The sequence below is a fragment of the Brassica napus genome, chromosome C6 (assembly GCF_020379485.1).
Source record: "Brassica napus cultivar Da-Ae chromosome C6, Da-Ae, whole genome shotgun sequence".
Lineage (NCBI taxonomy): Eukaryota > Viridiplantae > Streptophyta > Magnoliopsida > Brassicales > Brassicaceae > Brassica > Brassica napus.
The window spans coordinates 18,559,315-18,585,745 of record NC_063449.1 but is presented as its reverse complement, the minus strand read 5'-3'; the positions used below and the strand labels follow the sequence as shown (position 1 = coordinate 18,585,745).

Genomic DNA, 26,431 nt, shown 5'->3' with positions numbered 1-26,431 from the left:
TTATATATTATTTTATTTGAGTACATATATATGTATATTTTACAGCATTAAAAAATAAAATAATTTATGACTTTGAAGCTATTTAAATTAAACTTTATTGTTTTTACTATCTAAAATATATGTCAAATAGAAATAACAAAAACTAATTAAGTCTTAGTTATAATCCAATTCCTCATCTTTACCTATTTGAGTTCCCTTTTTTTTTTGTAAAAATACCTATTAGAGTTCTCACTATAAGAAATTGTTAGATATATAATGATTATAATGAAGTGAGTCGAATAAACTATTTGTTGGGTTTTCTTCACTATCCCAAGATTAATCAAAGCACAATCAAACCTTAACCCAAGAAGTCCAAGACGAAGAAGTGCGTAGAAGATGTAGATAAGATCAAGAGAATTTCTAGAAATAGCTAGCAGTTACCTTAGTATAAATATGAGTGCTTAGTTCACTTGTAATAATCATCAAGAATCAAGTAAAAGAAAAACAAATAAAGAGAAACATGTTTTAGAAAGGTCTCCAAATACAAAGCTCTAGTCTTAATATACAAAGGCTATCTTAAACATTATCCGGTAAATTTTCCCAACACTATTAATGTACCAGACAAAATCATTTCTTAGTTCATGATGGTTGCTGCTCAGGGGGAGTACATAGGCTCTGAGCTCAGCTCATGCATATTTTTCATGTAGGATCCACTCTTTCACATACTTCTCCAACAGATTGAAGCTCATAAAAGAAGCATACAGGAAAGCTATCATTAATATGAACTTAATGATTAAAGGGTTCAAGTCATGGTTACGTTGCCAGGAGCTGCAATGGTTAAGTTCAAGGAAGATATGAATGCGCTGAACTGAATCTTAATCAACTAACATCAATGTGTAAGATTCTATACACAATCAAGTAGTCACCATTTACATTAGACTTTTAAATGTGAAACCATTTATTTGAGAATGAACTTGGCTAAGTGCTATACGTTGGGTATTCACTCATGCAAATGCTTGTATTCTCCTCAGTTCATTTCGGATCTCCATAGCTAACTTGAGAGATGGATCGGCTCTGTTCGGGTCCAAACTCTTGTTCGAAGAAACAAAAAGCCTTTTTACCGGTCAAGGAAGAGCTAATCCGATTTAACTTAAGTGCCATGTAATGGTACACGAGCTGACCTTCAGCCGTATAGAAACTTGTGAATTCTGAAATTGTTAAGTTCTTATCACATAGGATATTCAATATGCTACTAAATATGATAGAATGTTTCAGGAAAAAAAAGAGTGGAACTTAACACAATAATAAGAAAATGATTAATACCTCGGAGAAGGAATAAACTTGAAAATCTTGACGAAATAAATAGCAAACAAAAAAACATCACCCAAAGAACTTGAAGCTTTTCAACGTGTTACATTATTTCATGCTTTCTCTGGTTTATTAAAGGCCATTAGAGCACCTCCATGATAAAATTTGCATTTTAAAGATTTGGTATGATGAATTACACCAAATTTGGTGGGATGGTGTTAACTTTGGTGTCTTGTTGAAGATGAAATTACACTAAATTTGATGTTTTGGTGTCAATGTTGGAGATGGCCTGAGTGCGACTTTTCATTCCCTGCAACTCACCACATCTAAATCAGTTTTCGGCGGCTTAGGCCGTTAGTTGTTTTTATTTTTTGTCTATTTTTTGTTCATTTCGTAACAAATCACCATTGATGTCTTCATCAAATTCTCTTCAGTGTTTGGGGGAAATACCTAAAAACAGTTCCTTTCATCAATCCAAATTGCTTGTGGTTTTCTTCATCGGAAAGCTTCAATTATGATAGCAATATTCATGATTTTCTCATCCGTTTTTGTTTTGAATTTTTTTAGAAATCTACAAAAAGTTACAATTAGGATTGGGCTTGAGCGTATTTCACCCTTCGGGAATGTTTATTTTTGGTGAATACGGTTCGATCCCCTCTGTTCGCATTTATCTGCGTATCTCTGTGTCCTTTAGATCACAATGGCTTTAAACAATTCCAACCGATGGAAGGAATGGAGCATAATTTCCATATAATTATGTTGTGTTTTGATCAGCGAATTTGGAATCCGAGTATCACCCATTTATATTGACGAGGCAATATAAGAGAATAGATAGCTTTATTGGTTTCAAAGCAAAAGAATTTCAATCCCATGGATTGTTGCAAAAAATATGTTATCTCCTTCGATGTGAGTGTTTGGAACGAATTGCGATGTAATAGATGAATCGCATCCAATGATCTTCTTAGAGAAAAATACATGTACTCACAAGAATTGAGAACCAAAAGAAAGATCTTAAAGTGGAATAAAACTAGCGAATTAGTCTATCCTATGAATGCGTTAGAAAGTATCATTTTATTGCTATCTCTGACAGGGCCGGCTCATTAGTGGGGGGGGGGGGGGGGGGGGGGGACAAGCGGTGCGACCGCCCCGGGTCCAAGCCCGTGTCCCCCTGTATAATAATAATTAAAGGGTCCATTTTTTATATAAATCTATATTTTTATATATAATAAATAATAAATAAAATTGAAAAGGGCTCAAAATTATTTGATATGTATATAGTTTTATTTTCATTACAAAATATACAAAATATTACTGATTAAATTTTAAAAATATTTTAAATATTATATGTATATAAATTTTAGAGAGTAAAATTTTTTTTTTTTGCCCTAAGGCCCATAAAAGTGTTGAACCGGCCATGTATCTCTGTTAAAAGTTCTTCTTAACAACATGTATGATTTAATTTCTGATTCATGTAATATGTTACATTAATTTGATATCAATAAAACTAGGATGTTATAAAAAAATTCCTTTTAAAAGTTTCCTAAAGTCTAATTTAGGTTCATAAAGTTATTATCAATATTTAGAGGAATATAAAGCAATAAATTAAAAAGCATATTGGTGCAATTTGGGTCAGAAAATAAAAAACTGAAACTTATAGGGTGAAATAGTAAATTAATAAAAGGAAATTTTGCCAAAAGAGTATTTTTTTTCTAGACTGTTGGTTTCACACCTTATTCAAAAACGCGGCTGTCTAGCCACTTAAGTGTTGTTCGGAGGTTGACCGCAGCAAACATACCCAAATCGGTGTAGGTAGACGTTGATCCGCGTTGATCCGCGTTGATCAGCGTTGATCCGCGCCTAAAACCTGAGCTTTACGGGTTTTAGGCGCCACCGATATTAAATATTTTAGGGGCGCCAATTTGGTTTAAGTATACTTTAGTCTAGTGGTTTGTAACCTGCTCCTAGTGCCTTCATCTTATAAAAAGGTTTGAAACCCAACATCTCGTTTTTCTTCTTTCTTCCTGTTTTTTTCCTTCTTTTTAGTGATAACAATATTTTTCTCTTTTCTGAGAATAACAGATTTATTCGTTAGACTTTTGCTTACATGTTCTAACAACTTAACTCTTTTGTTATGCATATTACAATAAATAATATTTTATTAGATAAATAATTTAATCAAACAAAACTCAATTATTTATTTTGTTCTATTAAAAATGATTTATCTTCTCCATCTGTCTTTCTTTTTAATAATATAGATTTTGGTTTTCCTAAAATAGCTGTGAATAAAACATAGAGAAAAAGACAAAAATAGCACTAAATCAAGTTTTTGTTCCCAAACTAGCACTCAAGATCAAAAGTCACAAAAATAGCACTTAATGTTTTATTAAAAGTCACAAACTTAGGGTTTAGAGTTAAAGGGTGAGGTTTAGGATTTAGGGTTTAGAGTTTAGGGTTTAGGGTTTAGAGTTTAGAGTTTAGGGTTTAGAGTTGAGAAATGAGGTTTAGGGATAAGATTTCAAATTTTGAAAAATAAAAAAATAAAAATTTTTAAAGGATAAACTTAGAAATGTGCTATTTTGGTCATTTTAGTTTTTGAGTGCTATTTTTGTGATATAAACTTAGAAATGTGCTATTTTGGAGATTTGCCCTAAAACATATTACAACAATTGTATTTAAAACTAGATTCCGCGTAATTCCCGAGTATTCCCCGATTTTTCGGTAATTTTTTAGGTCCGGAATTGCCGGCCGACTAGCGTGTAGCTTAGTTCCCCATAGTGGTTTCACATGTCTCTCTCTCTCTCTTCAGAACTTCTGATTTCCCGATTTCTTACATAACAGAGTTAATAATATCCTTTTGTGATTTAGTAGATTCTCTTTTCCGTCAAAGCCAAAAGCACTTCTTACCTTTAGAATGGAGGAACAGTTCATACTTAGGGTTCCACCCTCTGTTTCAGAGCGAATCGATCGGCTCCTGAGCGACGAGGCTTCTACTTCCGACGACATCCCTTTAGATTTGTGCTTTTCAGGTTTGGTTCCTCTCCAATTTGAGTTTTCATCCTTTTTCAATAAATTCTTGGAAAACTATCTCTGGATCGTATTCACGGATTGATATTTGATACCTTCTTGAATGTTGGCTGATATAAGTTTCTTGAATGTTTGAATCTGTTGTAACATTCAAAAGACATTCCTTCTTGAATCTGTTTTAAAAGGGTATCTTAACAGTGTCTCCTAGAGGAACTTGATATTGTGATTTGTTTGGGTAAAGTTCAGTATTATTGTCAGAAAGACATTCTTGTGGCATCGTTCTTGGAATCTCTGGTTTTAGGATTAGAATTCGTCTAACATTGTCTTTGGGTTTTGTGTGTTGGCAGAGGATGGGAGAAGCGGGACGTTTGTAATTGGAAACGAAGAGTTCCCGGCTTCTCTCCTGGATCTTCCTGCTGTTGTGGAGTCCTTTAAAACTTATGATGATTCTGCACTAGTCAAAACTGCTGATATTGGTCAGGTAAAAAATCAAATTTACTTCACTTAATGATGATTCAAAACAACTGCTATATGTATTTGTGTTTGACTTAAAAAGCCATATAATGAGTGCTTTCGTTTGGCACAGATGATAATGGTTAGGGATCCGGGTGATCCCGCGCCTAATTCAGTTGAATACAGACATGGTTTAACTCCTCCAATGAAGGAGGCTCGCAAGAGAAGATTCCGTCGAGAGCCTGACCTTAATGTAAACCTGCATTTGTTCTATATTATCAAGATGTTCGCCATTACTTGTTACATTAAGAAGAAAAGCTCTGTTAATCCGTGGTAAACCCCAATGGGTTGTATTTCTGAGAGAGAACAAAAACATAAAGAAAGAAAGAACGGGTGTAGTGTAGATTCTAGTTTGAAAGTTATGATTGAATCTTGATGATGCATGTAGCTGTTTTGGAATCCGTTGATAGTTTCTTCTTTTGACGTAACCTTTATTGTCAAAAATGTTGCAGCCGGAGCTTGTACAGCGCGTTGAGAGAGACTTGCTGAACATCTTGAGTGGCGGAACAATGGGAAACGTTAGTTTGTTTAAGTCTGATTATTGGTTAAATTGATATTAAGTTGTGAGTCAGGTCCATTTTATACCTCAACTTTTTTGGTGTGTGTGTGTGTGTGTAGGCAAATGAGCAACAAGAGGAAACAGTTGCGAACGAGAATACTAGTGATAATAATGCAAACAAGAAAGTGTCTTCTTCTTCTTCACCTGCTGAGAAGCCTGAAGCTGCTCCTGAGACAGGGACTAATACTAACAATAATAATAATAATGCAACCGAAGCTGACCCGGAGAGAAGTGAATCAGAAGATTCTGATGATTCTATGTGAGAGAGCTTATCTACGTAACCAGCAGCTAAAGCTAATATGATACTATAGGATATGGTCGAAATGCCAGGAAAGTTGCATAAGGGTAACGTTTTAAAGGAACGAACCCAGCTATGATAAGTGTGTATGTCAAGAATTTGGCCGCTATATATGGTTACCATTAATCATTTATTTGATTCATTGTCAGCAAGAGAAGAGTGTTCCGGTCTGGTAATAATACCTTCTATGAGTTTGTTGATTCTAGCTTCTGAGCCATTAGCATCATCATATATAATAAGAAAGCACACTTGCAGATTATAAACCTGTTGTGAAAGACCACATTTTGATTAACTAAAAGAAACTTCTATTTGACAAAGGTACATAAACATGAAACTCTCTCTGTCTCTCTCTCTCTCTCTGCTTCTCTGTGGTATAATCGTCATTCTTCTTGGAAGTTCAATCTCTTTCTTTCTCCAGTGGAACATTTGGATTTCTCTACTTGCCGCTCGTAAGAGATCAGTTGCTGAATTGCAACCAGGATCTTCATGATCCAAAAACTCCAATCAAATCTGCAGTGAAAGACTCAATATTCTGGTTGTCGATTTGAGCCGTTAGAGGGTTACAATGGAGAAGATTTCTCACTGCATTTGCAATCACCCCAAAAGAGAGAGTGGTGGTGGGGACTTTAAGTTTTCTTGTGTGCAAATTAGCCCTTGTTTTGGCTGCGTTTAAGCCCTTAAAGGATGGGTCTTAACGCTTCAAGAGAGACAATGCTTTGTCTTCTCTTCTCTTCTCGCAAACTCTCACTTGTGAGTGTTCAAATCCTGAAGACAGTTGTACATAACTTTGTATACAAAAAGATATAGATCCATGTGTATCTGACATACATCATATAAGTTGGTATAAATTCACCAAGGCATAGTTTGATTCTTAATACAATTCTATGAAATGCTATCATTGATTTTTACCCCAATGTTTTTGTTGTTTACTTTTTTTTGAAGAATGCATGTTATAAGGACAAAAAAGGAAAGTGTATGGCATACCAAATTAGTTTGTTTTCTTGAGGGTTTAGTGGGATGTCATTTGTCAAAGAATTGATTGGACAAGCCACGACTTGTGAAAGTAAAATTAGGAAGAGGTTTCAGATCAAATCAAAATTCCTTTCCTTAAAACACTGTGTTTATCTCATCAAGATCTTTTTTCTAAGAACCTTTATCCTTGTGCTTCTCACTATGTCATCTGAAATGGACAAGGCGATGTTGGCTTTATCGATTAAAGACGATGAAGATGTTCCTTTTGATATGCCCGATCTTCCTCAATTCTACTCTTTTAAGAGGAATGCAAACAGTCTCATCGGTCGTCTTCTCAACCCTTCTCACCAAAATATGGCTAGCCTGATCCTTGATATGCCAAGGAAATGGCAGAAACAAAACAGGGTTAGAGGTGTTGCTCTCACTGATGAAAGATTCCAGTTCATCTTCAACCATGCATATGATCTAGAAGAAGTTCTGGAAAAAAGGCATGCAAACATATAATGAATGGGGTCTCGCGATTGATCGATGGATGGAAAACCCCCCACCTGATTATCTTCAACACGTCCCGATCTGGGTTCAAATCAAGAACATTCCGGTGAATCACTACACTGAAGCTGCGATCACTACAATTGGAGAACTTATTGGACATGTGGATACTGTCACTTTCGACCCAACGAAATCTCAGAGGCATGATTTTGTCCGGGTCAAAAATCATCCTTGATGTCTCAAAACCTCTAAGCAAACTCCGAACTATCAACCTTCGTGGAGGTATTCAACACACTTGTGTATTTCTACTATGAGAAAGTTCAAAAGAGATGCTATATTTGTCAAAGATTGACACATGCAAGAGACCAATGTCCTCTAAAGACAAGATTCCAAGCAAATGTTGATGTCAATGCGAATCCAAGTTCTTCCTCTTCAGGACAACAACCTCCTGGATCTCTCTCTGAAAAAGATCCATTGTTTGGGATTTTATCTGATGATCAAGTTGGGATTCATCCCATTTCTGGAAGACCTCGTATCGCTCCAGAAGTGCTACAAGAAATGCGAATCTATTTACTAGCGGCTAATGGAGAAGATAGGAGCGTCAAAGAACAAAGAATCATTTCTTCGATCAAAGAAGTAGAGAAGGATCCAATTTCGCAAAAGTCAATCCTACAACTCATACCTCCTCCAATCGTTACCGATGATTTAAACAGAGGCAAAGGTCTTGTCTTTGAATATGATTCGGACTCTTCACCACAATCTTTACCTCAAGATAATCGTGGTACTAAACTCATGTCTGCGGCAATCTCTGCTGGCCGCTCTCTTCATATTCAGCCTCAAGCTCATGGTATGTCTCAATCTTCAACCTCATTGGTTCCTTCTAACATTATAAGCTCGACGGTTTCTCAGTTCAATTTTCTTTTGACTGAATCTACCGGAGCTTGTAATGCAAAAGGTACCACAAGGAAAAGACCCGGCAAATACATAAGGAAAGCTAAAGTTCAAGACAAGAACCAAGATCATCTCTCCAAAGAAGATTCTCAAGCTTCAAAAGAGAAGCTGTCTCTGAAAAGGAAAGCAGAAAAAGAACTGGCGGATGCACCCAAGCCTTCAAAGCTTAAAACATCGTTGATGGTCCCAAATGAGGGACTGTCCAAGGCTTAATGAGTCTTCTAAGTTGGAACTGTCGGGGACTGGGGCGGCCTCAGGATCTGACAGTTCAGCGTCTCTTGGATTTACGACGTACGTACTTCCCTGAGATTTTATTTCTTATGGAAACTATGAATGGTAGAAACTCCCTAGAAGATATTAAAGTTTGGCTTGGGTATGATCATGTCTTCACTGTTAACCCTGTAAATACCTAGGGGGGGGGGGGGTTAGCTTTATTTTGGATAAACAGTGTCGATGTGGATCTTCTGTACTATGATAAAAACCTTTTGGATGTTAATATTAAGATGGGCGATAAGCAGTATTTTCTCTCGTGTATTTATGGTAACCCAAACATTAAATATAGACATGTGGTTTGGGAGAGGTTGATGCGCTTGGGTGTAAATAGAAGAAGTTCCTGGTGCATGGTCGGGGATTTTAACGAGATCCTAAACAATGAAGAAAAGATTGGTGGTCCTAGAAGAAGCGATGCATCTTTTCAACCCTTCTCAGATATGCTTCATGCCTGCGGAATGACTGAATTGCCAAGTACAGGGAACAGCTATACTTGGGGAGGGAGAAGACAAACATTATGGATTCAAAGCAAGCTTGATAGAGCGTTTGGAAATTCTGATTGGTTCAAATATTTTCCCTCTGCTAATCAAGCCTTCCTTGCCAAAAGAGGATCTGATCATAGACCTGTTCTGATAAAGCTAACTGCATCTCAAGATTCTTATAGAGGTTCTTTCAAGTTTGATAGGCGAATGCTTCATAAACCTCTTGTACAAGAAGCTATTCATCAGGCTTGGAATCAAAGACGTCATGATCAAGATGCTTCTGTCTCAATCCGTTTGAGTTTCTGCAGAAAGGCTCTCAGTAAATGGAAAAAAATAATCAAGCCAACTCAAAGGAAAGGATAACAAAACTTCATGATGAACTGGAAGTGGAACAATCAGCTATGGATCCTTGCTCTACCCGTATTAATCTCATCAGATGTGATCTCTTAAAAGCTTATAGAGATGAGGAAAACTACTGGAAACAGAAAAGTAAGGATGATTGGATCATTCATGGGGATGGTAATACAAAGGTTTTCCATGCTGCGGTTAAAGCTGCGAGAGCAAAAAATGAAGTGGTTAAGTTAATTGATCTTAATGGAGTTGCACATCGTTCTGAAGCCTCTAAAGCTCAAGTGGCTATTAACTACTTCCAGGACCTTTTCAAATCTTCTAACTCTGAAGACTATTCTGAAATTCTCAGAGGTTTCCCATCTAAGATATCAGAAAGGATGAATCACTGTCTAATTAAAAAGGTCACACCAGAAGAAGTGAAGAATGCTGTGTTTTCTATTAAAGCTGGAAGTGCACCAGGAGTTGATGGAATGACTTGTTTTTTCTTCCAGAATTATTGGAGCATAGTAGGAGATCAACTAACAAAAGAAGTCATCCATTTCTTTGATTCAGGCATCATGCCAGCTGAATGGAACTATACTCAACTCTGTCTCATCCCTAAGAAACCAAATGCTACCCTGATGACAGACTTGAGGCCAATCAGCTTGTGCACAGTGATGTACAAGACGATTTCGAAAATTTTGGCTTCTAGACTTCAGAGCATTCTCCTTGATATTGTTTCTTCTAATCAGTCAGCCTTTGTCTCCAGTCGTCTTATTTCAGACAACATCATCCTAGCTCACGAAGCAGTTCACAGTCTAAACACAAAGGAGGTGATCTCTGAAAATTTCATGGCAGCAAAAACTGATATGTCAAAAGCCTTTGATAGAGTGGAGTGGAACTACCTTCAGGCTCTTCTCAACTCATTAGGTTTTCACAGAACTTGGGTCAATTGGATAATGGCTTGCGTTTCCACAGTTAAGTACTCGGTCCTCATCAACGGCCAATCCCATGGTTATATCTCCCCTGAACGTGCTCTGCGACAAGGTGATCTCTTATCTCCCTTTCTCTTTGTTCTCTGTGCGGAAGGACTCTCCTATCTTCTTAATCAAAAAGCTTCAGAAGGTTTGATTAATGGGATACAATTCTCCCCAAATGGTCCAGCAGTTCATCATCTGTTTTTTGCAGACGACAGTCTGTTTCTTTTTAGAGCTGATATGCTTCAGTGTCAGGTCTTTAAAGAGGTTCTACAGAAATATGCTGAAGCTACTGGTCAAGTAATCAATCTGAACAAATCATCCTTGACTTTTGGGAAGAAGGTAGATCAAGATCTGAAGCTGAGTATTCAGAACTCGCTTGGGATCTTTGCAGAAGGAGGTGCAGGCACCTATCTTGGTCTTCCTGAATGCTTCAGTGGATCTAAAGTAAAGATGCTGGCTTACATTCAAGAGAAGATGAAAGGGAGAATGTCTGGATGGTACACAAGGTTCCTTTCTCAAGCTGGAAAAGAAGTGATATTAAAATCAGTGGCCATGGCTATGCCTATTTATGCTATGAGTTGTTTTAAACTGCCCAAAACAACTTGTAATAATTTAACTTCCGCTATGGCGGCTTTTAGGTGGAGATCTACTGAAGACAAAGGGAAGATCCATTGGCTAAGTTGGGATAAACTTTGTGTCCCTAAGCGCCTTGGAGGGATGGGATTTAAAGATATTGAAACCTTCAATCAAGCCTTGTTAGCCAATCAAGCTTGGAGGATTCTCCATGAACAGTCTTCTCTGTTTGGAACCTTCTTGAAGAGCAGATACTTCCCCAATGGTGATTTTCTCTCAGCTAAGCTTGGTAAAAGACCTTCATACGCTTGGCGAAGTATCCTCCATGGTAGAGATCTTTTGATCAAAGGTCTAAGACATATGGTTGGTAATGGTGAATCTATTCACGTGTGGTCCACTCCTTGGCTTGCAGATGGTGATAGAATGCGCATGCCCTTAATGAAGAATAGCTTGGTTGATCTGAATCTCAAAGTAAAAGATCTTTTGATTCCAAACTCTCATCTGTGGAATATACCTAAGTTAAATGATCTCTTTTACCCACAAGACATTGCTATCATTTCCAAGATCAAACCGGTGATCAATTCAGAAGATTTTTATTGCTGGAACCACACAAGATCAGGAGAATATTCGGTCCGTTCAGGTTATTGGTTTGCAGAAAAAAGTGCCAACAAGGAAGCGTATGCTACAGCAACAGTACTTCCTTCTCTCAATGGTATCAAAGATTACATATGGTCGCTGGACACAGCTCCGAAGATTAAAATGTTTCTGTGGAAAGCGGTTAGTGGAGCTCTTCCGGTGACTGATAACCTTTTGAGTAGAGGTATGAAGATTGATTCTAGATGTCAGGTCTGTGGTATGGAAGGAGAGTCCATAAATCATGTGTTGTTCACTTGCACTTTGGCTAGACAATTTTGGGCCATTTGTAACTTTCCTCGGCCTCACTCGGACTTCTCTGTTTCCTCTATATATTCGAGAACATTTTCTATGTTCTGAAAGCAAAGGATATCCCCTCCATCCCTTTGAATATCAGTAGAGCGGGTCCTTGGATCATTTGGAATATCTGGAAGAACAGAAATTCTCATTTCTTTGAAGGTTGCGTAACCAAAGCTCCAGATTTCCTTGAGAAAGTATATGAAGAAGCAAATCACTGGTTCCTGATCAAGACAATTGAAAAAGAGGAAAAAGCCATTGACCTCGATCGGAAGAAGAAAATAATGTTTGGTTGGAAACCTCCGCCTTCGGGTTGGATCAAATGCGATATTGGTTCTGCTTGGAGCAGTTCCAAAAATGAAAGTGGAGCTTCATGGGTTCTTAGAGACAGCGATGGAAATGTTTTGTTACATGGTAGAAGATCCTTCTCAGCTATTTACAGTCGTATGGATGCTTCTATGGAAAGTTGGTTATGGGCAATCGATAGTCTCAAAAACCTTCACTTCGGTTCAATTATTTTTGCAAGTGATGATAAAGATCTAGTTGCGGCAGTTACTAAACCATCTGCTTGGCCATCACTCAAGTTCTACTCTCAAAATATCTGCATTCAGCTTCATAATTTTTTGTTCTGGCGTGTTCAATCTTTGAAGCGCTCAGATATCAGAGGAGCTTCTCTGATTGCTGATAGTGTCATCAAAGAGGATCGCTATCAATCTTACATTGCTGCTGGATATCCTGGTTGGTTAAGACATCTCTTTGTTTGATCATAAGGTTGGTTTGTAATGTTTAGATTCTGGCTGATCCTTTTGAAAAATTCTATCTGATCGATACTATGTATTTGTAATACCTTATTTCAATAAGTGTTAAAAAAAAAAAAAGATGGACATTTTTATTTATCATAACTACTAACAACCATTATGTTTATGAAATATAGTCAACTTTACTTTTATGCATTCGTATAAAAGTATAATTAAAGTGGGGTTGAAAAATCATCTCTTTAACTGTTTCCAGTTGCCATCATTGGTCCATTGACATGCATGCTTGTATCTTGAAACTCATCATTTTATTTCTTTCTGTCTGGATAAATTTCAAATCTTTACTGACATTGTTTTTTTTTTGTTAGGTTAACCATACTAACATTTCAAAACTTTTGTTCTATATATGATCAATGATATCTCGTCCCTATGTTTGTGTCTCTGTTTGCATGCACATAATAATATCTAGTATATATAAAAACATGCTGATCTTTAAAAAAATTTTAACGTTAAAACTCTTCAACTAAGTTTTTTTTGGGTAAAAACCCCTAAACTAAGTATTTAACGAAAAAATCCTCAAACTAACTTTATTTAATGAATTAAACCCTATCAGATCATAATTACCATTACTACTGGTAAATCTTTAGTTTAGGGGTTTCTAAATTAAGTAAACATAGTTGAAGGGTTTTACCATTTAAAATCTAAAAAATCAAAATCAAAATCAAAATTTTATAATATTATCTCAAAATTAGTAACTTAAATTTTTAAAATTAGCATATATTTTTTTTGTAAATGTATGAGTTTGATTTGTTTTTAACATCAACATTATATATGTATAAATTAAAAATGTAAAAACCTAGAAAATATAATAAAAATTATCTAAAGATTTACCTATAATAAAATTACTAAAAGATTAAAAATGTAAAAAACAAGAAAATATAATAAAAAATATATCTTATCTAATAAAAATGTAATAATAAATCTTTAGATAATTTTTATTATATTTTATGACGTTTTACATTTTTAATTTATACATTTATAATGTTGATGCTAAAAACACATCAAACTCATATATTTACAAAAAAAAATTAAAATACTAATTTTAAAAATTTAAGTTACTAATTTTTAGATAATATTATAAAATTCTGATTTTTTTTTTAAAATAATGGTAAAACCCCTCAACTATGTTTACTTAATGTAGAAACCCCTCAACTATGTTTATTTAATGTAAAAACCCCTAAACTAAAGATTTACCTGTAGTAATGGTAATTATGACATCGTAGGGTTTAATTCATTAAATAAAGTTAGTTTGAGGGTTTTTTCGTTAAATACTTTATTTGGGGGTTTTTATCCAAAACAAACTTAGTTGAGAGGTTTTAACGTTAAAAATCTATCTTTAAACTATAAAAAGTTTTGTCTATTGAATAAAAGTAAAATTAATATCTAATTTCAGCTACAAAATAATTTGTTAGCAAATTATTATCGTTCACCTAAATATTCAATACGTAAACTTCGGTTTCTACCGTGTGTTTGGCTCTTTTCTCTCATGTGCCTTCTTGAAAAAGGGCGACGTTCAATACATAAGCTTCGGTTCTACCGCATGTTTTGCTCTTTCCTCTCAATTCATTACGATAAATATCCTTTATACACCTCAATTACTGATGTGGATACATATGTCATTTTGTATTTTATTCTACAATCTGATAGTATTAGAAAATTGTGTTATAATTATTTTCTAAAAATTCAGTGTTCCCATCCCATAAGACAAAAGCGTCCCCTTCTTTTAAATCTCTCTTGATGAAGTGGTTGAACAATTGACGTATAATTTAATGTATTTGAATTAGTTTTTAATACAAAAATCGGTTGATGCTATATATACAGTTCCAAACAGGCAAACATAGCAGTCGTAAGGCATCGCTTAGCGTAATTTGTTGTCCAAACAACTATACTATTTAAATACCTGACAGATTCCGCCATTATTCTTTTTATATACAACGGTTTTGATTACTTGTCCATTTCTAAATATTTTAACTACTAAATTCCGTCCAATAATTAATATGAATCCCATCCAAGAAAAATTAAAATAATTATGTGATAAAGCTAGAAAGATCGAAGTACGCATTTCAGTTACTAAATTCCCAAAATGTTTTATATTTTCAACATTGGCATGAAATTGTTATTTCTTTCCACCGACTAGCATTCAAAAACTTTGAGTTACACTGTTAATAAATGATTATATATAATAGAATAATGTATAATAAAATATCTTTTGTTATCTTTTTTGTTACTGAATTTAGAAACATATTGATAGATACAACTTTTTTTTGATCAATTAAAAAATAGATATTCATTCCATACACTCTCTCTCGATAAACCTCTTCCTTCTCTCTAGACTTCCTTCAATCATTTTCTTCTGATTACCGACTTCGGCGGCTTCCATAGCGGTGGAGTCGGGGTTTTAATTTCTAGTTTTCCATAAGTGTTTACTTGGTGTTATTGCATGTCGATTTCAGAAGTGATAATCGGTAGATCCAATTCTGTTCATGATCGGATCTGGTTTAAGCTTGCTTCGTGATGAAGGTTCGGAATCTGGGTTTTTCAACGGTGTGATGGTCAGTCTCCGACTCTGCATGTTCCTTCTCCTCATCGATGGTCTCTTTGGCTTCATGTTGTCTCGATCCTTCTTCTGTCTTGCTTCTCAAGACTGACTTTGGACGGTGTGAAACGATTCGCTCTCTGTCTTCAACCTAGAGGTCTGATCGAGGCCTTGTCCTTAACTTGCTTCTCCTTGACGTAACCTTGTCGCATGTTAGACTTCTTCGGTTCCTTGTCGCATGTTGACTTAGTCAATGTCGGGTGAATTTTATAGAACCTTTGTTCTGTTCCCCGATTGAAGCTTTGGTTTTTTGCTTAAATCTGCTTGCGGTATTTACTATGGGAGGTATCAGTCTCAAGTTCTCTTCATCAAAGAGCCGATAGGATTTTGGGTGTTTTGTTGTTTAGGAGCTTTCATTAGTGCCTTCATCTATGTTTGCTAGCTTTTATCTTTAGGTTTTTGCTTTTAATCGACATGTATTATGTTTCCAGGGATTGATCTTTATCCGCAGGCTTAAGATTCCGAGAGTATGTTTAACTCGTCGGCTTTGGTTATCAGTTGTTGGCTTGATCTCCAGTTTGTTCCTATGTAAAATATTCCAGTTAATGAATATAATCTTTCACTGTTAAAAAAAGATACAACTTTTTTTACGTTTTTTAGTGGAAGCCCTCTTAGTCCATTGATATGACTAGGGGTTCATTAATGCTTCTACAGTAGGATGTCTGTGTTTCGAATCCCAACAAATGCGAATTATGCAGATTTATGGAAAAAATCATACAAGAGCTCTTCGGCGTGGCGCAAGAAGTACCGTCAGACATGGATCTCATAGGACTGCTCAAGATGATGCAGTCAGACGTGAATCCTCATAAGATAGGTAGAATTGCCGGCTGTAGAATCATCTTGTAATATTTCTCATAGTTTGTAATAGCATAAATAAACATCGAGAAAAAAAAAACATACAAATTAAATACTAGTAGATTTATGACTTACCCTATTATTAATCTTAGACATGGTTGACTAAAACAATAACAAAGCTTACACCTTTTTGACTAATCACTATCCGAGCTCTATTAATTTCCAAGGGTCTATAATGAGAAAATTTAATCATGCATTCAATAACACAAACTCTAGATTCTGAAATTACCATAATTAAAAAGAAAAACTCGTACATTAATGGAGTATTGATAAATACCTACGCTTTACTTGTGACTTGTTATAAAAGGCGGAGAGACCCACCCCCCACCACTCCCATTTACCGTGTAGAGAGAGCGAAGTGGAAGGTTGCTCACGTTTTGCTCCTTCTTCAGAGATTTGACTGTTAGGTTTCTCATCGGATTCTTCGTTCATCGGCCTACAAGCTTGTCAATTCTCGAGGATCTGTGTCGTATGAGCCTCGGGTTTTGAAGAAGATGGATCTATCTTCCCAACGACAATCCCCAAATGGTTCCAGGGGGTTTCGCCTTCAAGCTCCATTGGTAAGCTCTCTCTCTTACTCCTAGATTTCTCGCGGAGTTCTATTTCTGGAAATCTCTGGACTATGCTTTTAATTCACTTAAATTTCTTTCCGTTTTCAGAAACCCTAGCTTTATTTGGAATGCTTTTCCTTTTAGAATGTTTTCACTCTTTTTGATTTCTGAAATTTGGAATCTTTTCAGGTGGATTCCGTATCTTGCTACTGCAGAGTAGATTCAGGTCTCAAGACCGTTGTAGAAGCTAGAAAGTTTGTTCCTGGCTCAAAGCTTTGTATCCAACCCGACATCAACCCCAATGCTCATCGCCGCAGCAAGAACTCTAAGCGAGAGAGGACAAGAATCCAGCCTCCGCTTCTCCCTGGCCTCCCTGACGATCTAGCCGTCGCTTGCCTCATCCGTGTCCCTCGTGCAGAGCATAGAAAACTCAGGCTTGTGTGTAAGAGATGGTACCGGCTTGCTTCTGGTAACTTTTTCTACTCTCAGAGGAAGCTACTTGGGATGTCTGAGGAATGGGTTTATGTTTTCAAAAGAGACCGTGATGGGAAGATCTCTTGGAATACGTTTGATCCCGTCTCCCAGCATCCCCAGCCGCTTCCTCCTGTTCCTAGAGAGTATTCAGAAGCTGTTGGGTTTGGTTGCGCTGTTCTAAGCGGTTGTCATCTTTACTTGTTTGGAGGTAAAGATCCTCTAAGAGGATCAATGAGGAGGGTTATTTTCTATAATGCCAGGACGAATAAGTGGCACAGGGCGCCTGATATGCTTAGGAAGCGACACTTCTTTGGTTCATGTGTCATAAACAACTGCTTGTATGTAGCGGGTGGGGAGTGCGAAGGGATACAGAGGACACTACGGTCGGCTGAGGTTTATGATCCGAACAAGAACAGGTGGAGTTTTGTTGCTGATATGAGCACAGCGATGGTGCCTCTTATCGGTGTGGTTTATGATAAGAAGTGGTTTCTCAAGGGTCTTGGGTCTCACCAACAGGTCATGAGTGAAGCTTATGACCCTGAGACCAACTCATGGAGGCCGGTCAGTGACGGGATGGTTACCGGTTGGCGAAACCCGTGTACTTCTCTAAATGGTCGTCTCTACGGATTGGACTGTAGGGACGGGTGTAAGCTCAGGGTGTTTGATGAAACCACGGATTCATGGAACAAGTTCATGGACAGTAAAGTACACTTGGGAAACTCGAGGGCGCTTGAAGCTGCGGCTCTTGTCCCGCTGAACAATAAGCTTTGCATAATACGGAACAACATGAGCATGAGTTTGGTTGATGTAGCGAATCCTGATAAGAACAACCCTCGAGTATGGGAAAACATTGCGGTGAAAGGACAGTCCAAGAGCATACTCAGTAATATATGGTCGAGTATCGCAGGGAGAGCTGTGAAAAGCCATATTGTGCATTGCCAAGTGCTTCAAGCCTAATGTTGAGAATCGCAGCAGCTCTTGTTAGTATTTTGTTTTCTGTGATCTGTAAATCTCTCAAATCTTTTGTCTATAATTTGAATCAAATCGAAATATGAATAGTTCAATAGTATTATCAGTAATGTATGGTCGAGTGTCGCAGGAAGGGCTGTGAAAAGCCATATTATCGTGATTCATGCCTGAAAAAAAAGAACAACTCAACATTGGAGCCAGAACAGAAAATTAAGAAGAAACCAAATAAGGGAAGCAACTCTTGTTTACTGGCTCAAGAACTGAACTGTTTCAGAAAGAGAGAGAATCATCGTCAGACAAGAACTCAATGTCCGGTCCGGTCTTAACAGTCATTTAAAGTCGGTCTTTGTTAGTATAAAAAAGATGGTCTTTGAAATGGTTTTACCAATCATTATTGACATTTTGTTTACTTTGATTTGTAAATCTCAAGTCTTACATATATAGCTCGAATCAAATTCGAAAGATAGTATTTTTTTTCTCATGAATCACATAATCAATATAAAAAAAGAGGATTTTTTTACAGCTTCAGGTTGATTCATTTAAGCTTCAAGACTAAGTTTTTTGGAGCAAGAGGGAACATTATTGAAGATAGACGCCGGCAAAGACTTGGATACGAATCCGACGGAGAAGACAATATCTCCAGAGCTTGGATCCGATTTCATGGCGGTGATCGATGCCCAGATAAACAATTCTTTAGCTTTGATTCCTTCGACGTCTTTCACAGATCCGAAGCTGAGCTTCCCGGCGATCTTCTTGTCGTAGAACACGGTTTGACCGGGGAAGTTGACGTAGCAGGGAGTGTTTAAGTCGACTGTGAAGTCTCCGCCGTCGGAGAGAGTGTACGATTTGACGTTATCGGGAAGAAGACCTTTGGGGAATCCGTAGCGAGGGAGGAGATCGTGGACGTCACCGGAGGACAGAGATGGGCGGTGGAGATCTAGAGATGATAAAGCGGTGGAGAGAGATAGGAGAGAGAGGAAGAGGCAGGAGAATGTGATCGAAGAAGCCATTGTTGGTGTGAATGATGTTGACTACTTGACTGCACTGCCAAGAAGGCTCCTCCGTCATATAACAGAAATATTCAGGGTAGTTTAGGAATTATCTAAACTTCTAAACACGACACGCGTACAATGTTAAGATTTTTCTTTTAACTTTTTTTTTTTTCTTTTTAAACACAACTCTCTTTAATTTTTCGTTTGTTTTCGGTTACATTGCCATGTGTTGGACACTCATAATTTTTTCGTGACAAAAAAAAAAAAGGACACTCATAATTTTCTCTTTATTTTTTATTCAATCCGCTTAAGATTTGTCGCGGTGTATTTCAAATATATTGAACCTACTTTATTTATCACCAAGGTAGGCCGCTCTGTATATATATTTTACTTGTAATCTAAGTTTTTATTATTTATATCATTTTGTGGTTTATGTTTTAGGTTTGTATTTACTGTATAATAATTAGTTTTGTTTTTAAATTTTTTTTAAGTTTGCAGAGACATTATATTCATTTTATTTAACGTTTGATTAGGTGTGGGCATATTAACCGAAACCCGAACCCGAACCGAAAACCGAATCGAAGTTAAAAAAACCCGAATGGGTTTAGGATTCAACCAGTCCGGATATCCGTACCCAATTGGTTATATCCGATACCCGAACCAATTACCCGAATTACCCGAATATATATATATATATATATTACTAACCCTAAACTTACATCTTCCATTCCCATTCATCTTTCCATTTTCTCCTTGTTCAACATATATGTTCAGTACATACTCAAACTCATTTTATGACCGATTACATGTAAGAATCACTATACTTTGCGATTTTAATTTATGTTTGATTACAAGTAGGATTTGCGATTTTTTTTCTCTTTGCTCTTTACACAGGCATGAGCTCAAACATTCATGATTATCCAGGTTTGATTTCTGTTTGATTTTGATGTCTCTTTGATTTTGATTTATGAATAGATAGATTTTTTACCATTTTCTATTCAAGATAATACAAATAGAAATTACAAGAAGAAAAAAGAATACATGCTCGGGTTACTTAACGTAATAACAAATCAAAAAGATCATAAATCTTATATTAAGTTGTTTAATCACTTAACTTTAATAGTATTGTTTCTGGTCTCACATGGTCAAATCAAGGATACATAGAAATTTTATTATTATTTGTTACACAGTTCGGTTATACCCGAAATAATCCGAACCCGAACCTTAAAAACCCGAACCCTATCCGAAGTATAAAATAACCCGAACGGGTTCTGTACTTCTCCATCCGAAAACCCGAAAATCCGAAGCACCCGACCTAAACCCGAACGGGTACCCGAACGCCTATCCGAATATCCATGCCTACGTTTGATGTTCGTTTATTTTTCTAACAGTTTTTTTTTCTAATTTCTTGTCAAATATATTTTATGACATTATACTATTTTAGTTATTATCTTTCTTTTTGTGTTATGTTTTCTATAATGAGAACACATTTTTATATCATCTTCGCATAACTAAAATTCTTTATTTTTTACTTTTTCTTAGTCTTGTTAGAGATTATAAATTTATATTAGCCTGACATGATTTTCATGATTGAAATGATATACATTTTCTTAAATGTTTGCTCAACTTTTTTATATATGGTAAGTAGATTTGAGTTCTTATTGTTGTGGTTAGGTTTAATACTCAAAACATTTATTATTATATATTTTATACATATTGAGTGTACTTGTATTTTTTACTTCTTTTACATATTTTATTTTAAAATTATTAATTCAAATAATTGAACATGAATATATAATTCACTATAATAGGAAATTATTTGTTCCAAAAAACAGAATCAAAACATAATATTAATTATCAATTTTTAAATAAATATATGACTGAATATTTTATATATTATTATATTTAAAAACTAAATAAACAATATTATCCCCATAACTTATTAGGTTTTCTAAAATAAAATGCACTCGTTAAATTTTAGAATAGTTTTTTCATAATGGCTTCCTTATATATAATAAATTTATTGTATGTTTAGAGAAAGTTACTGTATTTTTATTAATTATTTTTTCTGATTTATTAGACTATCATTTATTGAAAATATAATTTATTTTATAAATATATATCATGTTAGAACGATTTTTTACTGTAACTTTAGATTAACCTTGAATGTTATTAGAATATTCTACAACAATAGTCCCTCGGACTCAGAAAATTATCAAGAAATGGCAATCCAATAGCGTATTCGGCAGCTGCCACCGTTGGAAGCAATGAAGCATATACTTTGACCTATTATATCATCCGAAGAAACGGAAAATACCAAAAAGTTTGAATTCACAGCTGATAACATTGATTCAATTGGCATTGACATAATAGAAATATTTCATCTATACTATCCACCAAAATATGCACTTTAGACTCATGTTTGGCATAAAGTCAAATATATACTTACCCTGATTTAAAATATATACTATGAAACAAAAGCATCACCAAACCCCTAAAAAATTATCAAGAAAGCAACCAATAACATTGATAGTCACTTAAAGTAAGTTCTTTCCTACACACATAGCCTTGCAAATGAAAGAATAAAAAACATATAATAGTACTGGCACCAAAAGCAAAGCTGCTCAGGCTCATTCTTTTCAAAAATCTTGTCGCATTCTGCATTTTTTTGTAGGGTAAGCATAACCATGCATCATAGGCCTGAGACTTATTATCCGAGATCCGCTCCGGATCCGCTCCGAAAATAGGATATCCGGGATGCCCGGATCCGAATCCGGATAGTAAAATCTTGGATCCGTGCAAACCGAATCCGGATCCGGATATCGTAATTTTTAGGTCCGGATATCCGGATCCGGATCCGTATTTTTAAAATACATTAAATTTTTAAATTTTATTAATATTTATATTTGATATATTAATATTTATACATGAATTAATCTTATAATATTATATTTTAGTTTTACAATATTATAAACATATATAAATATATTTATAAATATTTAATTTATGTATTATATTTAAAAAATTAGTATTTTTTGTTAAAAAAATTAATATTTTTTGTTAAAAAAATAATATTTTTTTGTTAAAAAATTAATATTTTTTTGTTAAAAAATTAATATTTTTTGTTAAAAAATTATTTTTAATTATTTTGACGGATCCGGATATCCGCGGATAATAGAATATCGAGACGAATATCCGAAACCCGGATATCCGGAAACCACGAATCCGGATCCGGATATTAAATCCACGGATCCGAATCCGGATACCCTAAATTTCCCGGATATCCGGATCCGTCCCAGGGCTAATGCATCACCCTGCAACAAATGCCGGAGAGTAAATCAACATTAACTAACGTATCCAATATCATTGAGAAACAAACAAAAAGGTAGTAGGCTTTCGTACATCAATAAAGAGTACACCTCCTTAAGACAACATTATAAATCTAAAATGAATAAACTCTCTTAGATATTGCTTCAAGACACTTGATCAGCAGAGTAAGAAAAGTCTTGATCGTGTTGTTGATCCTCGGACCATTTGATTACACCCACCTTGAAAAAGAGACTAAATCTGAGAAACTGAAACATCAAAATCCAGATAATTTTATAATAATAAAGTAATACTTAATTTCAAATGTGGAGGACAACATAGCGTCATTGTTTCCGGGTGTTAGGAACTGGAAGCCTGTATCAAGGATTTTTTAAATGTATTATTTATATGAGTCTGTCATTTCGAGGGAGATAGGTTCAGCATGAACAAAATCTCTGGTGTAACTAAAAGTAAAACATGTGCCTTAATATCAGAACCTAAGAGCAGGTTTATTGGGGTAGCTTAAGTGGGTTTGTTAGCTTAAAGGGGGATTAAAAATAAAGAAAAAAAGAGATTTAAGGAAGGGGCATCCCTTAATTAAGCTCGCGAAAGCACGGCCCTTAGCGTGCACGTGTCGAAAAACTATTGGAGAGAGACACGGTTTCGGGGTCACGAGACCCGTGTTTTCATTTTCTCCTTTCTCGTTTATGTTTGTATTCTCTCATCGCGAAAGGCGATTCAATGGCGAATCTCTTCATCTCGGTGTCTCTGCACGAGAAAACGGCAACGGCTCTAGCGGTGCGTCTCCGCGTTGAAGAAAATCGGCGACATCTCTCTCCTTCGGAGGTTCTTCTCGTCGCAGCAAATCGGCGACATCTCTCTCCATCGGTTGTTCTGTGAGACGACGGAAAGCGGTGACTGTTGCGGCTGAGACGAATCGAAAGGTATAACTGCAAATATATATGTTTAAGTTTCAATCTTTGAAGTTTGCATGTCTTAGATTCTTCATCGAGAATCTTTCTAAATAAATCGTCTGAATTGTTTTGTTTTTTTGTTTTGTTGTGTCTATAGGTGGATTAATCAAGATGCATGATCCTGGTAGATTCATTCCTTCTTCATCGTCAATTTGATAAACACATTCCTGTCATTTTTTTGATTTGTTTCACACTGTTTTGTCTTTAGGTGGAATGATGAAGAGGCTGTCTGAGGTAGATTGTGCCGGTTAATAACTAGGTATATTTTGGTCTTTGTTCATCGTCATAGATAGTGTATAAACCTGCTCTTAGTTTTGATATGTTTCGTTATTTTTTTGTTAACATATGGAATTGATCAAGAGGCTTCACACTGGTTCATCAGACAAAGGTCCATAGATTGTTCATACAAGTAACACCCAAATCTTTCCTCTGTTAAAGTTTGATAAAGCATTGTACCTTGATGGTGGTTTTAAATGAATTTAATCCTCTGTTAGTGTTAGGTTAAGTAATAAATTGCTTTGGTTGTTGTTTGCATATTGATGTTTACGTAATAAATAGATTAGGTGATGGTTAGATAGGAATGAATGGTGTGTTTATTGTGTTAGATAACAGTCCACTCGGACAGCTTTGGCTGTGATCAATGCTTGCTTTAATTCGATACTCTATAAAAAAAATTACTTTCTCCTCTTTCTTCATACGACTTGTTTCTCCTCTTTCTTCAAAAAACTTCTGTTCTCTTCTATCTCTTCCCACTTCCTCTCTTTCTTTAGCGTCCTTCTGTTATGGATCCTTATAACAGTCAACATACTGTTTCGTTTAGTAACTATGAAGATAGTCCAGGAACAGAAGCCTCAAACTTTGATGGAGCCACGGCTGTAGGGAAAAGTGTACGTCGGAAATGGACTCCAAATGATGATATTGTCCTGATCAGCTCGTGGTTGAACACGAGCAAAGATCCTGTGGTTGGTAACGAGCAAAAATCTGTAGCTTTTTGGACAAGAATTGCCGCATTTTTTGCAGCAAGTCCTCTGGTTGCTGGCTGGGAAGAGAGGGAGGCTAAACATTGCAAGCAGCGATGGCATAGGATAAACGAACTTGTGTGCAAGTTCTGTGGTGCTTATGAAGCTGCTACTAGGGAGAAAGCTAGCGGCCAGAACGAGAACGATGTTCTGAAGCTTGCACATACAATTTTTTACAACAACCACAAGAAGAGATTCAATCTGGAACACGCTTGGAAAGAACTACGCAACAACCAGAAGTGGTGCGATGTTGCTACTGCTAAAGGGAGCTCGAAGAAGAGGAAGGGTAAGGAAGAAGAGGAAGTGGATGGGTTTCAGTCAACGTAGAGCAAGCGTCCCCCTGGTGTGAAGGTCGCAAAGGCAAGTGGTAAGAAGAAGGTGGTAGTAGAAAATAATCTGGATGAGTTTCAGTCAATGTGGACGATCAGAGAGAAGGACATAGCCGCAAAAGAGAGGTTGTCTAAGATGATAATGCTTGAGAGCCTAATAGGAAAAACAGAGCCTCTAGCAGATTATGAAGAAACACTGAAGAAGAAGCTCATAGATGAGTTGTGGTCGTAGATGAGTTGTGGTCAATGTCGTTCTTGTTCTTGTTATGCTAAATGTCCTTGTACTTTTTTTAGTTTAACTGTTGTTGTTCTTGTTCTGTTTTACTTTTTTTAGTTTAACTGTTCTTGTTCTGTTTGAACTTTAAATGTTCTTGTTCTATTAGAAATGTTATGTTCTGTTTAAGCTTGAAATGTGATGTTCTGTTTAAGCTTGAAATGTTATGTTATGTTTTTAATTAAATGTTCTTGTTGTTGTGATGCAGGTTGTTGTTTTGTGTCACGAGTAGAAGCGTGGAAGATTGTCACAAGATATGTGTCGGGACAGTTCTTGTTGTGTGTGTCACGAGAGTGGAAAATTGTCTGTTATTTGTTGTTTTGTTTCACGAGTGCAGTGTCTGTTGTTGTTGCTTTGTGTCACTGAGTGCAGTGTGTTGTTGTTTTCTGTCACGAGTTTATGGACAGGAGTTGTATAATTTTGCATCAGAAACATCTATTATAAATTGCCTCTCTTTTCTCTCCAAACGTCTAACTTGTGCCTCTCTATTCTTTCCTTGCTCTCATTTCTCATCATAAACACAAGAGAGAAAGCTCATCACAAATAAATTCTCAACGTTTTCTTTCGTCAATCTTTTATAAACAAGAATCTAAAACAAAGATATTCTCAATCTACATTCTCTTTCATTTTTTGAAAAACAAAGATATTCTCAGTCTCCATTCTCTTTCATGGCATCTACGTCACGTAACAATTTTGATGATTCATTTGATAAAACGTTTGATCAATATTTTGATTCATATATTGATGAATATTTCGATCAAACATTCGAGAATCTGGGCACTGATCACGAAGAAGAAAGGAAGACAAGAAAAAAAAGAGAATTTATTGAAAGAAACCGTGAAGAAGGCCATATCCGGTTATGGAATGATTATTTCAGTGACACTCCAACATATCCTGAAACTCTATTCCGACGACGATTTAGGATGAACAAGTCATTGTTCATGCGAATTGTTGATCGCCTCTCCAATGAAGTTCGATACTTTCGTTAAAAGCAAGACGTTACCGGAAGGCTTGGTCTCTCTGCACTTCAAAAGTGTACCGCAGCTATTCGTGTGTTGGCATATGGTTATGCGCTTGATGCGGTCGACGAATACCTCAGGCTCGGTGCAACCACTACTCGGTTATGTGTGGAAAATTTTGTGGAAGCAATAATAAATTTGTTCGGCGATGAGTACCTAAGAAGACCAACACCGGATGATCTTCAGCGTCTACTTCATATTGGAGAGGTACGTGGATTTCCCGGGATGATAGGAAGCATCGACTGTATGCACTGAGAGTGGAAAAATTGTCCCACCGCTTGGAAAGGCCAATATTCTCGTGGTTCTGGAAAACCTACAATCGTTTTAGAGGCGGTTGCTTCATATGATCTCTGGATATGGCATGCGTTTTTTGGATCTCCGGGTACATTAAATGATATCAATGTTCTTGATCGCTCACCTGTTTTTGATGACATAATCAATGGTCAAGCTCCGCATGTGAATTTCTCGGTGAACGGAAATCCTTATTCGTTGGCTTACTATCTCACTGATGGTATTTATCCGAAATGGGCAACTTTTATCCAATCTATTCAACTACCACAAGGCCCGAAAGCGGCTTTATTTGCTCAATGTCAAGAAGCT

The 26,431-nt window shown here is 36.1% G+C and overlaps 6 protein-coding genes across 6 annotated transcripts; 5 read left to right on the top strand and 1 right to left on the bottom strand.

The window, feature by feature from the left end:
• Positions 1 to 4,050: 4,050 nt before the first annotated feature.
• Positions 4,051 to 5,886, top strand: LOC106404518 (transcription initiation factor TFIID subunit 7). Its single transcript, XM_013845242.3, has 5 exons — positions 4,051 to 4,313; positions 4,659 to 4,792; positions 4,898 to 5,017; positions 5,277 to 5,342; positions 5,443 to 5,886. The coding sequence occupies exons 1-5, from the start codon at positions 4,199 to 4,201 to the stop codon at positions 5,644 to 5,646; spliced, it is 639 nt and encodes a 212-aa protein (XP_013700696.1). The 5' UTR covers positions 4,051 to 4,198; the 3' UTR covers positions 5,647 to 5,886.
• Positions 5,887 to 6,866: 980 nt separating this feature from the next.
• On the top strand, positions 6,867 to 8,306 carry LOC106404078. The gene is made up of 2 exons (XM_048759711.1): positions 6,867 to 7,141; positions 7,490 to 8,306. Exons 1-2 carry the CDS (start codon positions 6,867 to 6,869, stop codon positions 8,304 to 8,306), a joined length of 1,092 nt encoding a protein of 363 aa, XP_048615668.1.
• A 407-nt stretch (positions 8,307 to 8,713) lies between these two features.
• LOC125588389 lies at positions 8,714 to 12,422 on the top strand. Its single transcript, XM_048759710.1, has 3 exons — positions 8,714 to 9,164; positions 9,245 to 11,548; positions 11,821 to 12,422. The coding sequence occupies exons 1-3, from the start codon at positions 8,714 to 8,716 to the stop codon at positions 12,420 to 12,422; spliced, it is 3,357 nt and encodes a 1,118-aa protein (XP_048615667.1).
• Positions 12,423 to 16,216: 3,794 nt separating this feature from the next.
• LOC106406156 (F-box/kelch-repeat protein At1g55270) lies at positions 16,217 to 18,021 on the top strand. The gene is made up of 2 exons (XM_013846759.3): positions 16,217 to 16,484; positions 16,665 to 18,021. The coding sequence occupies exons 1-2, from the start codon at positions 16,419 to 16,421 to the stop codon at positions 17,904 to 17,906; spliced, it is 1,308 nt and encodes a 435-aa protein (XP_013702213.1). The 5' UTR covers positions 16,217 to 16,418; the 3' UTR covers positions 17,907 to 18,021.
• Positions 18,022 to 18,294: 273 nt separating this feature from the next.
• BNAC06G10780D lies at positions 18,295 to 18,976 on the bottom strand. Its single transcript, XM_013846762.2, has one exon. The coding sequence runs from the start codon at positions 18,926 to 18,928 to the stop codon at positions 18,458 to 18,460; it is 471 nt and encodes a 156-aa protein (XP_013702216.1). The 5' UTR covers positions 18,929 to 18,976; the 3' UTR covers positions 18,295 to 18,457.
• A 3,981-nt stretch (positions 18,977 to 22,957) lies between these two features.
• Positions 22,958 to 24,536, top strand: LOC106404898 (glutathione S-transferase T3-like). The gene is made up of 2 exons (XM_022704303.2): positions 22,958 to 23,062; positions 23,961 to 24,536. Exons 1-2 carry the CDS (start codon positions 22,958 to 22,960, stop codon positions 24,534 to 24,536), a joined length of 681 nt encoding a protein of 226 aa, XP_022560024.2.
• Positions 24,537 to 26,431: the final 1,895 nt, after the last annotated feature.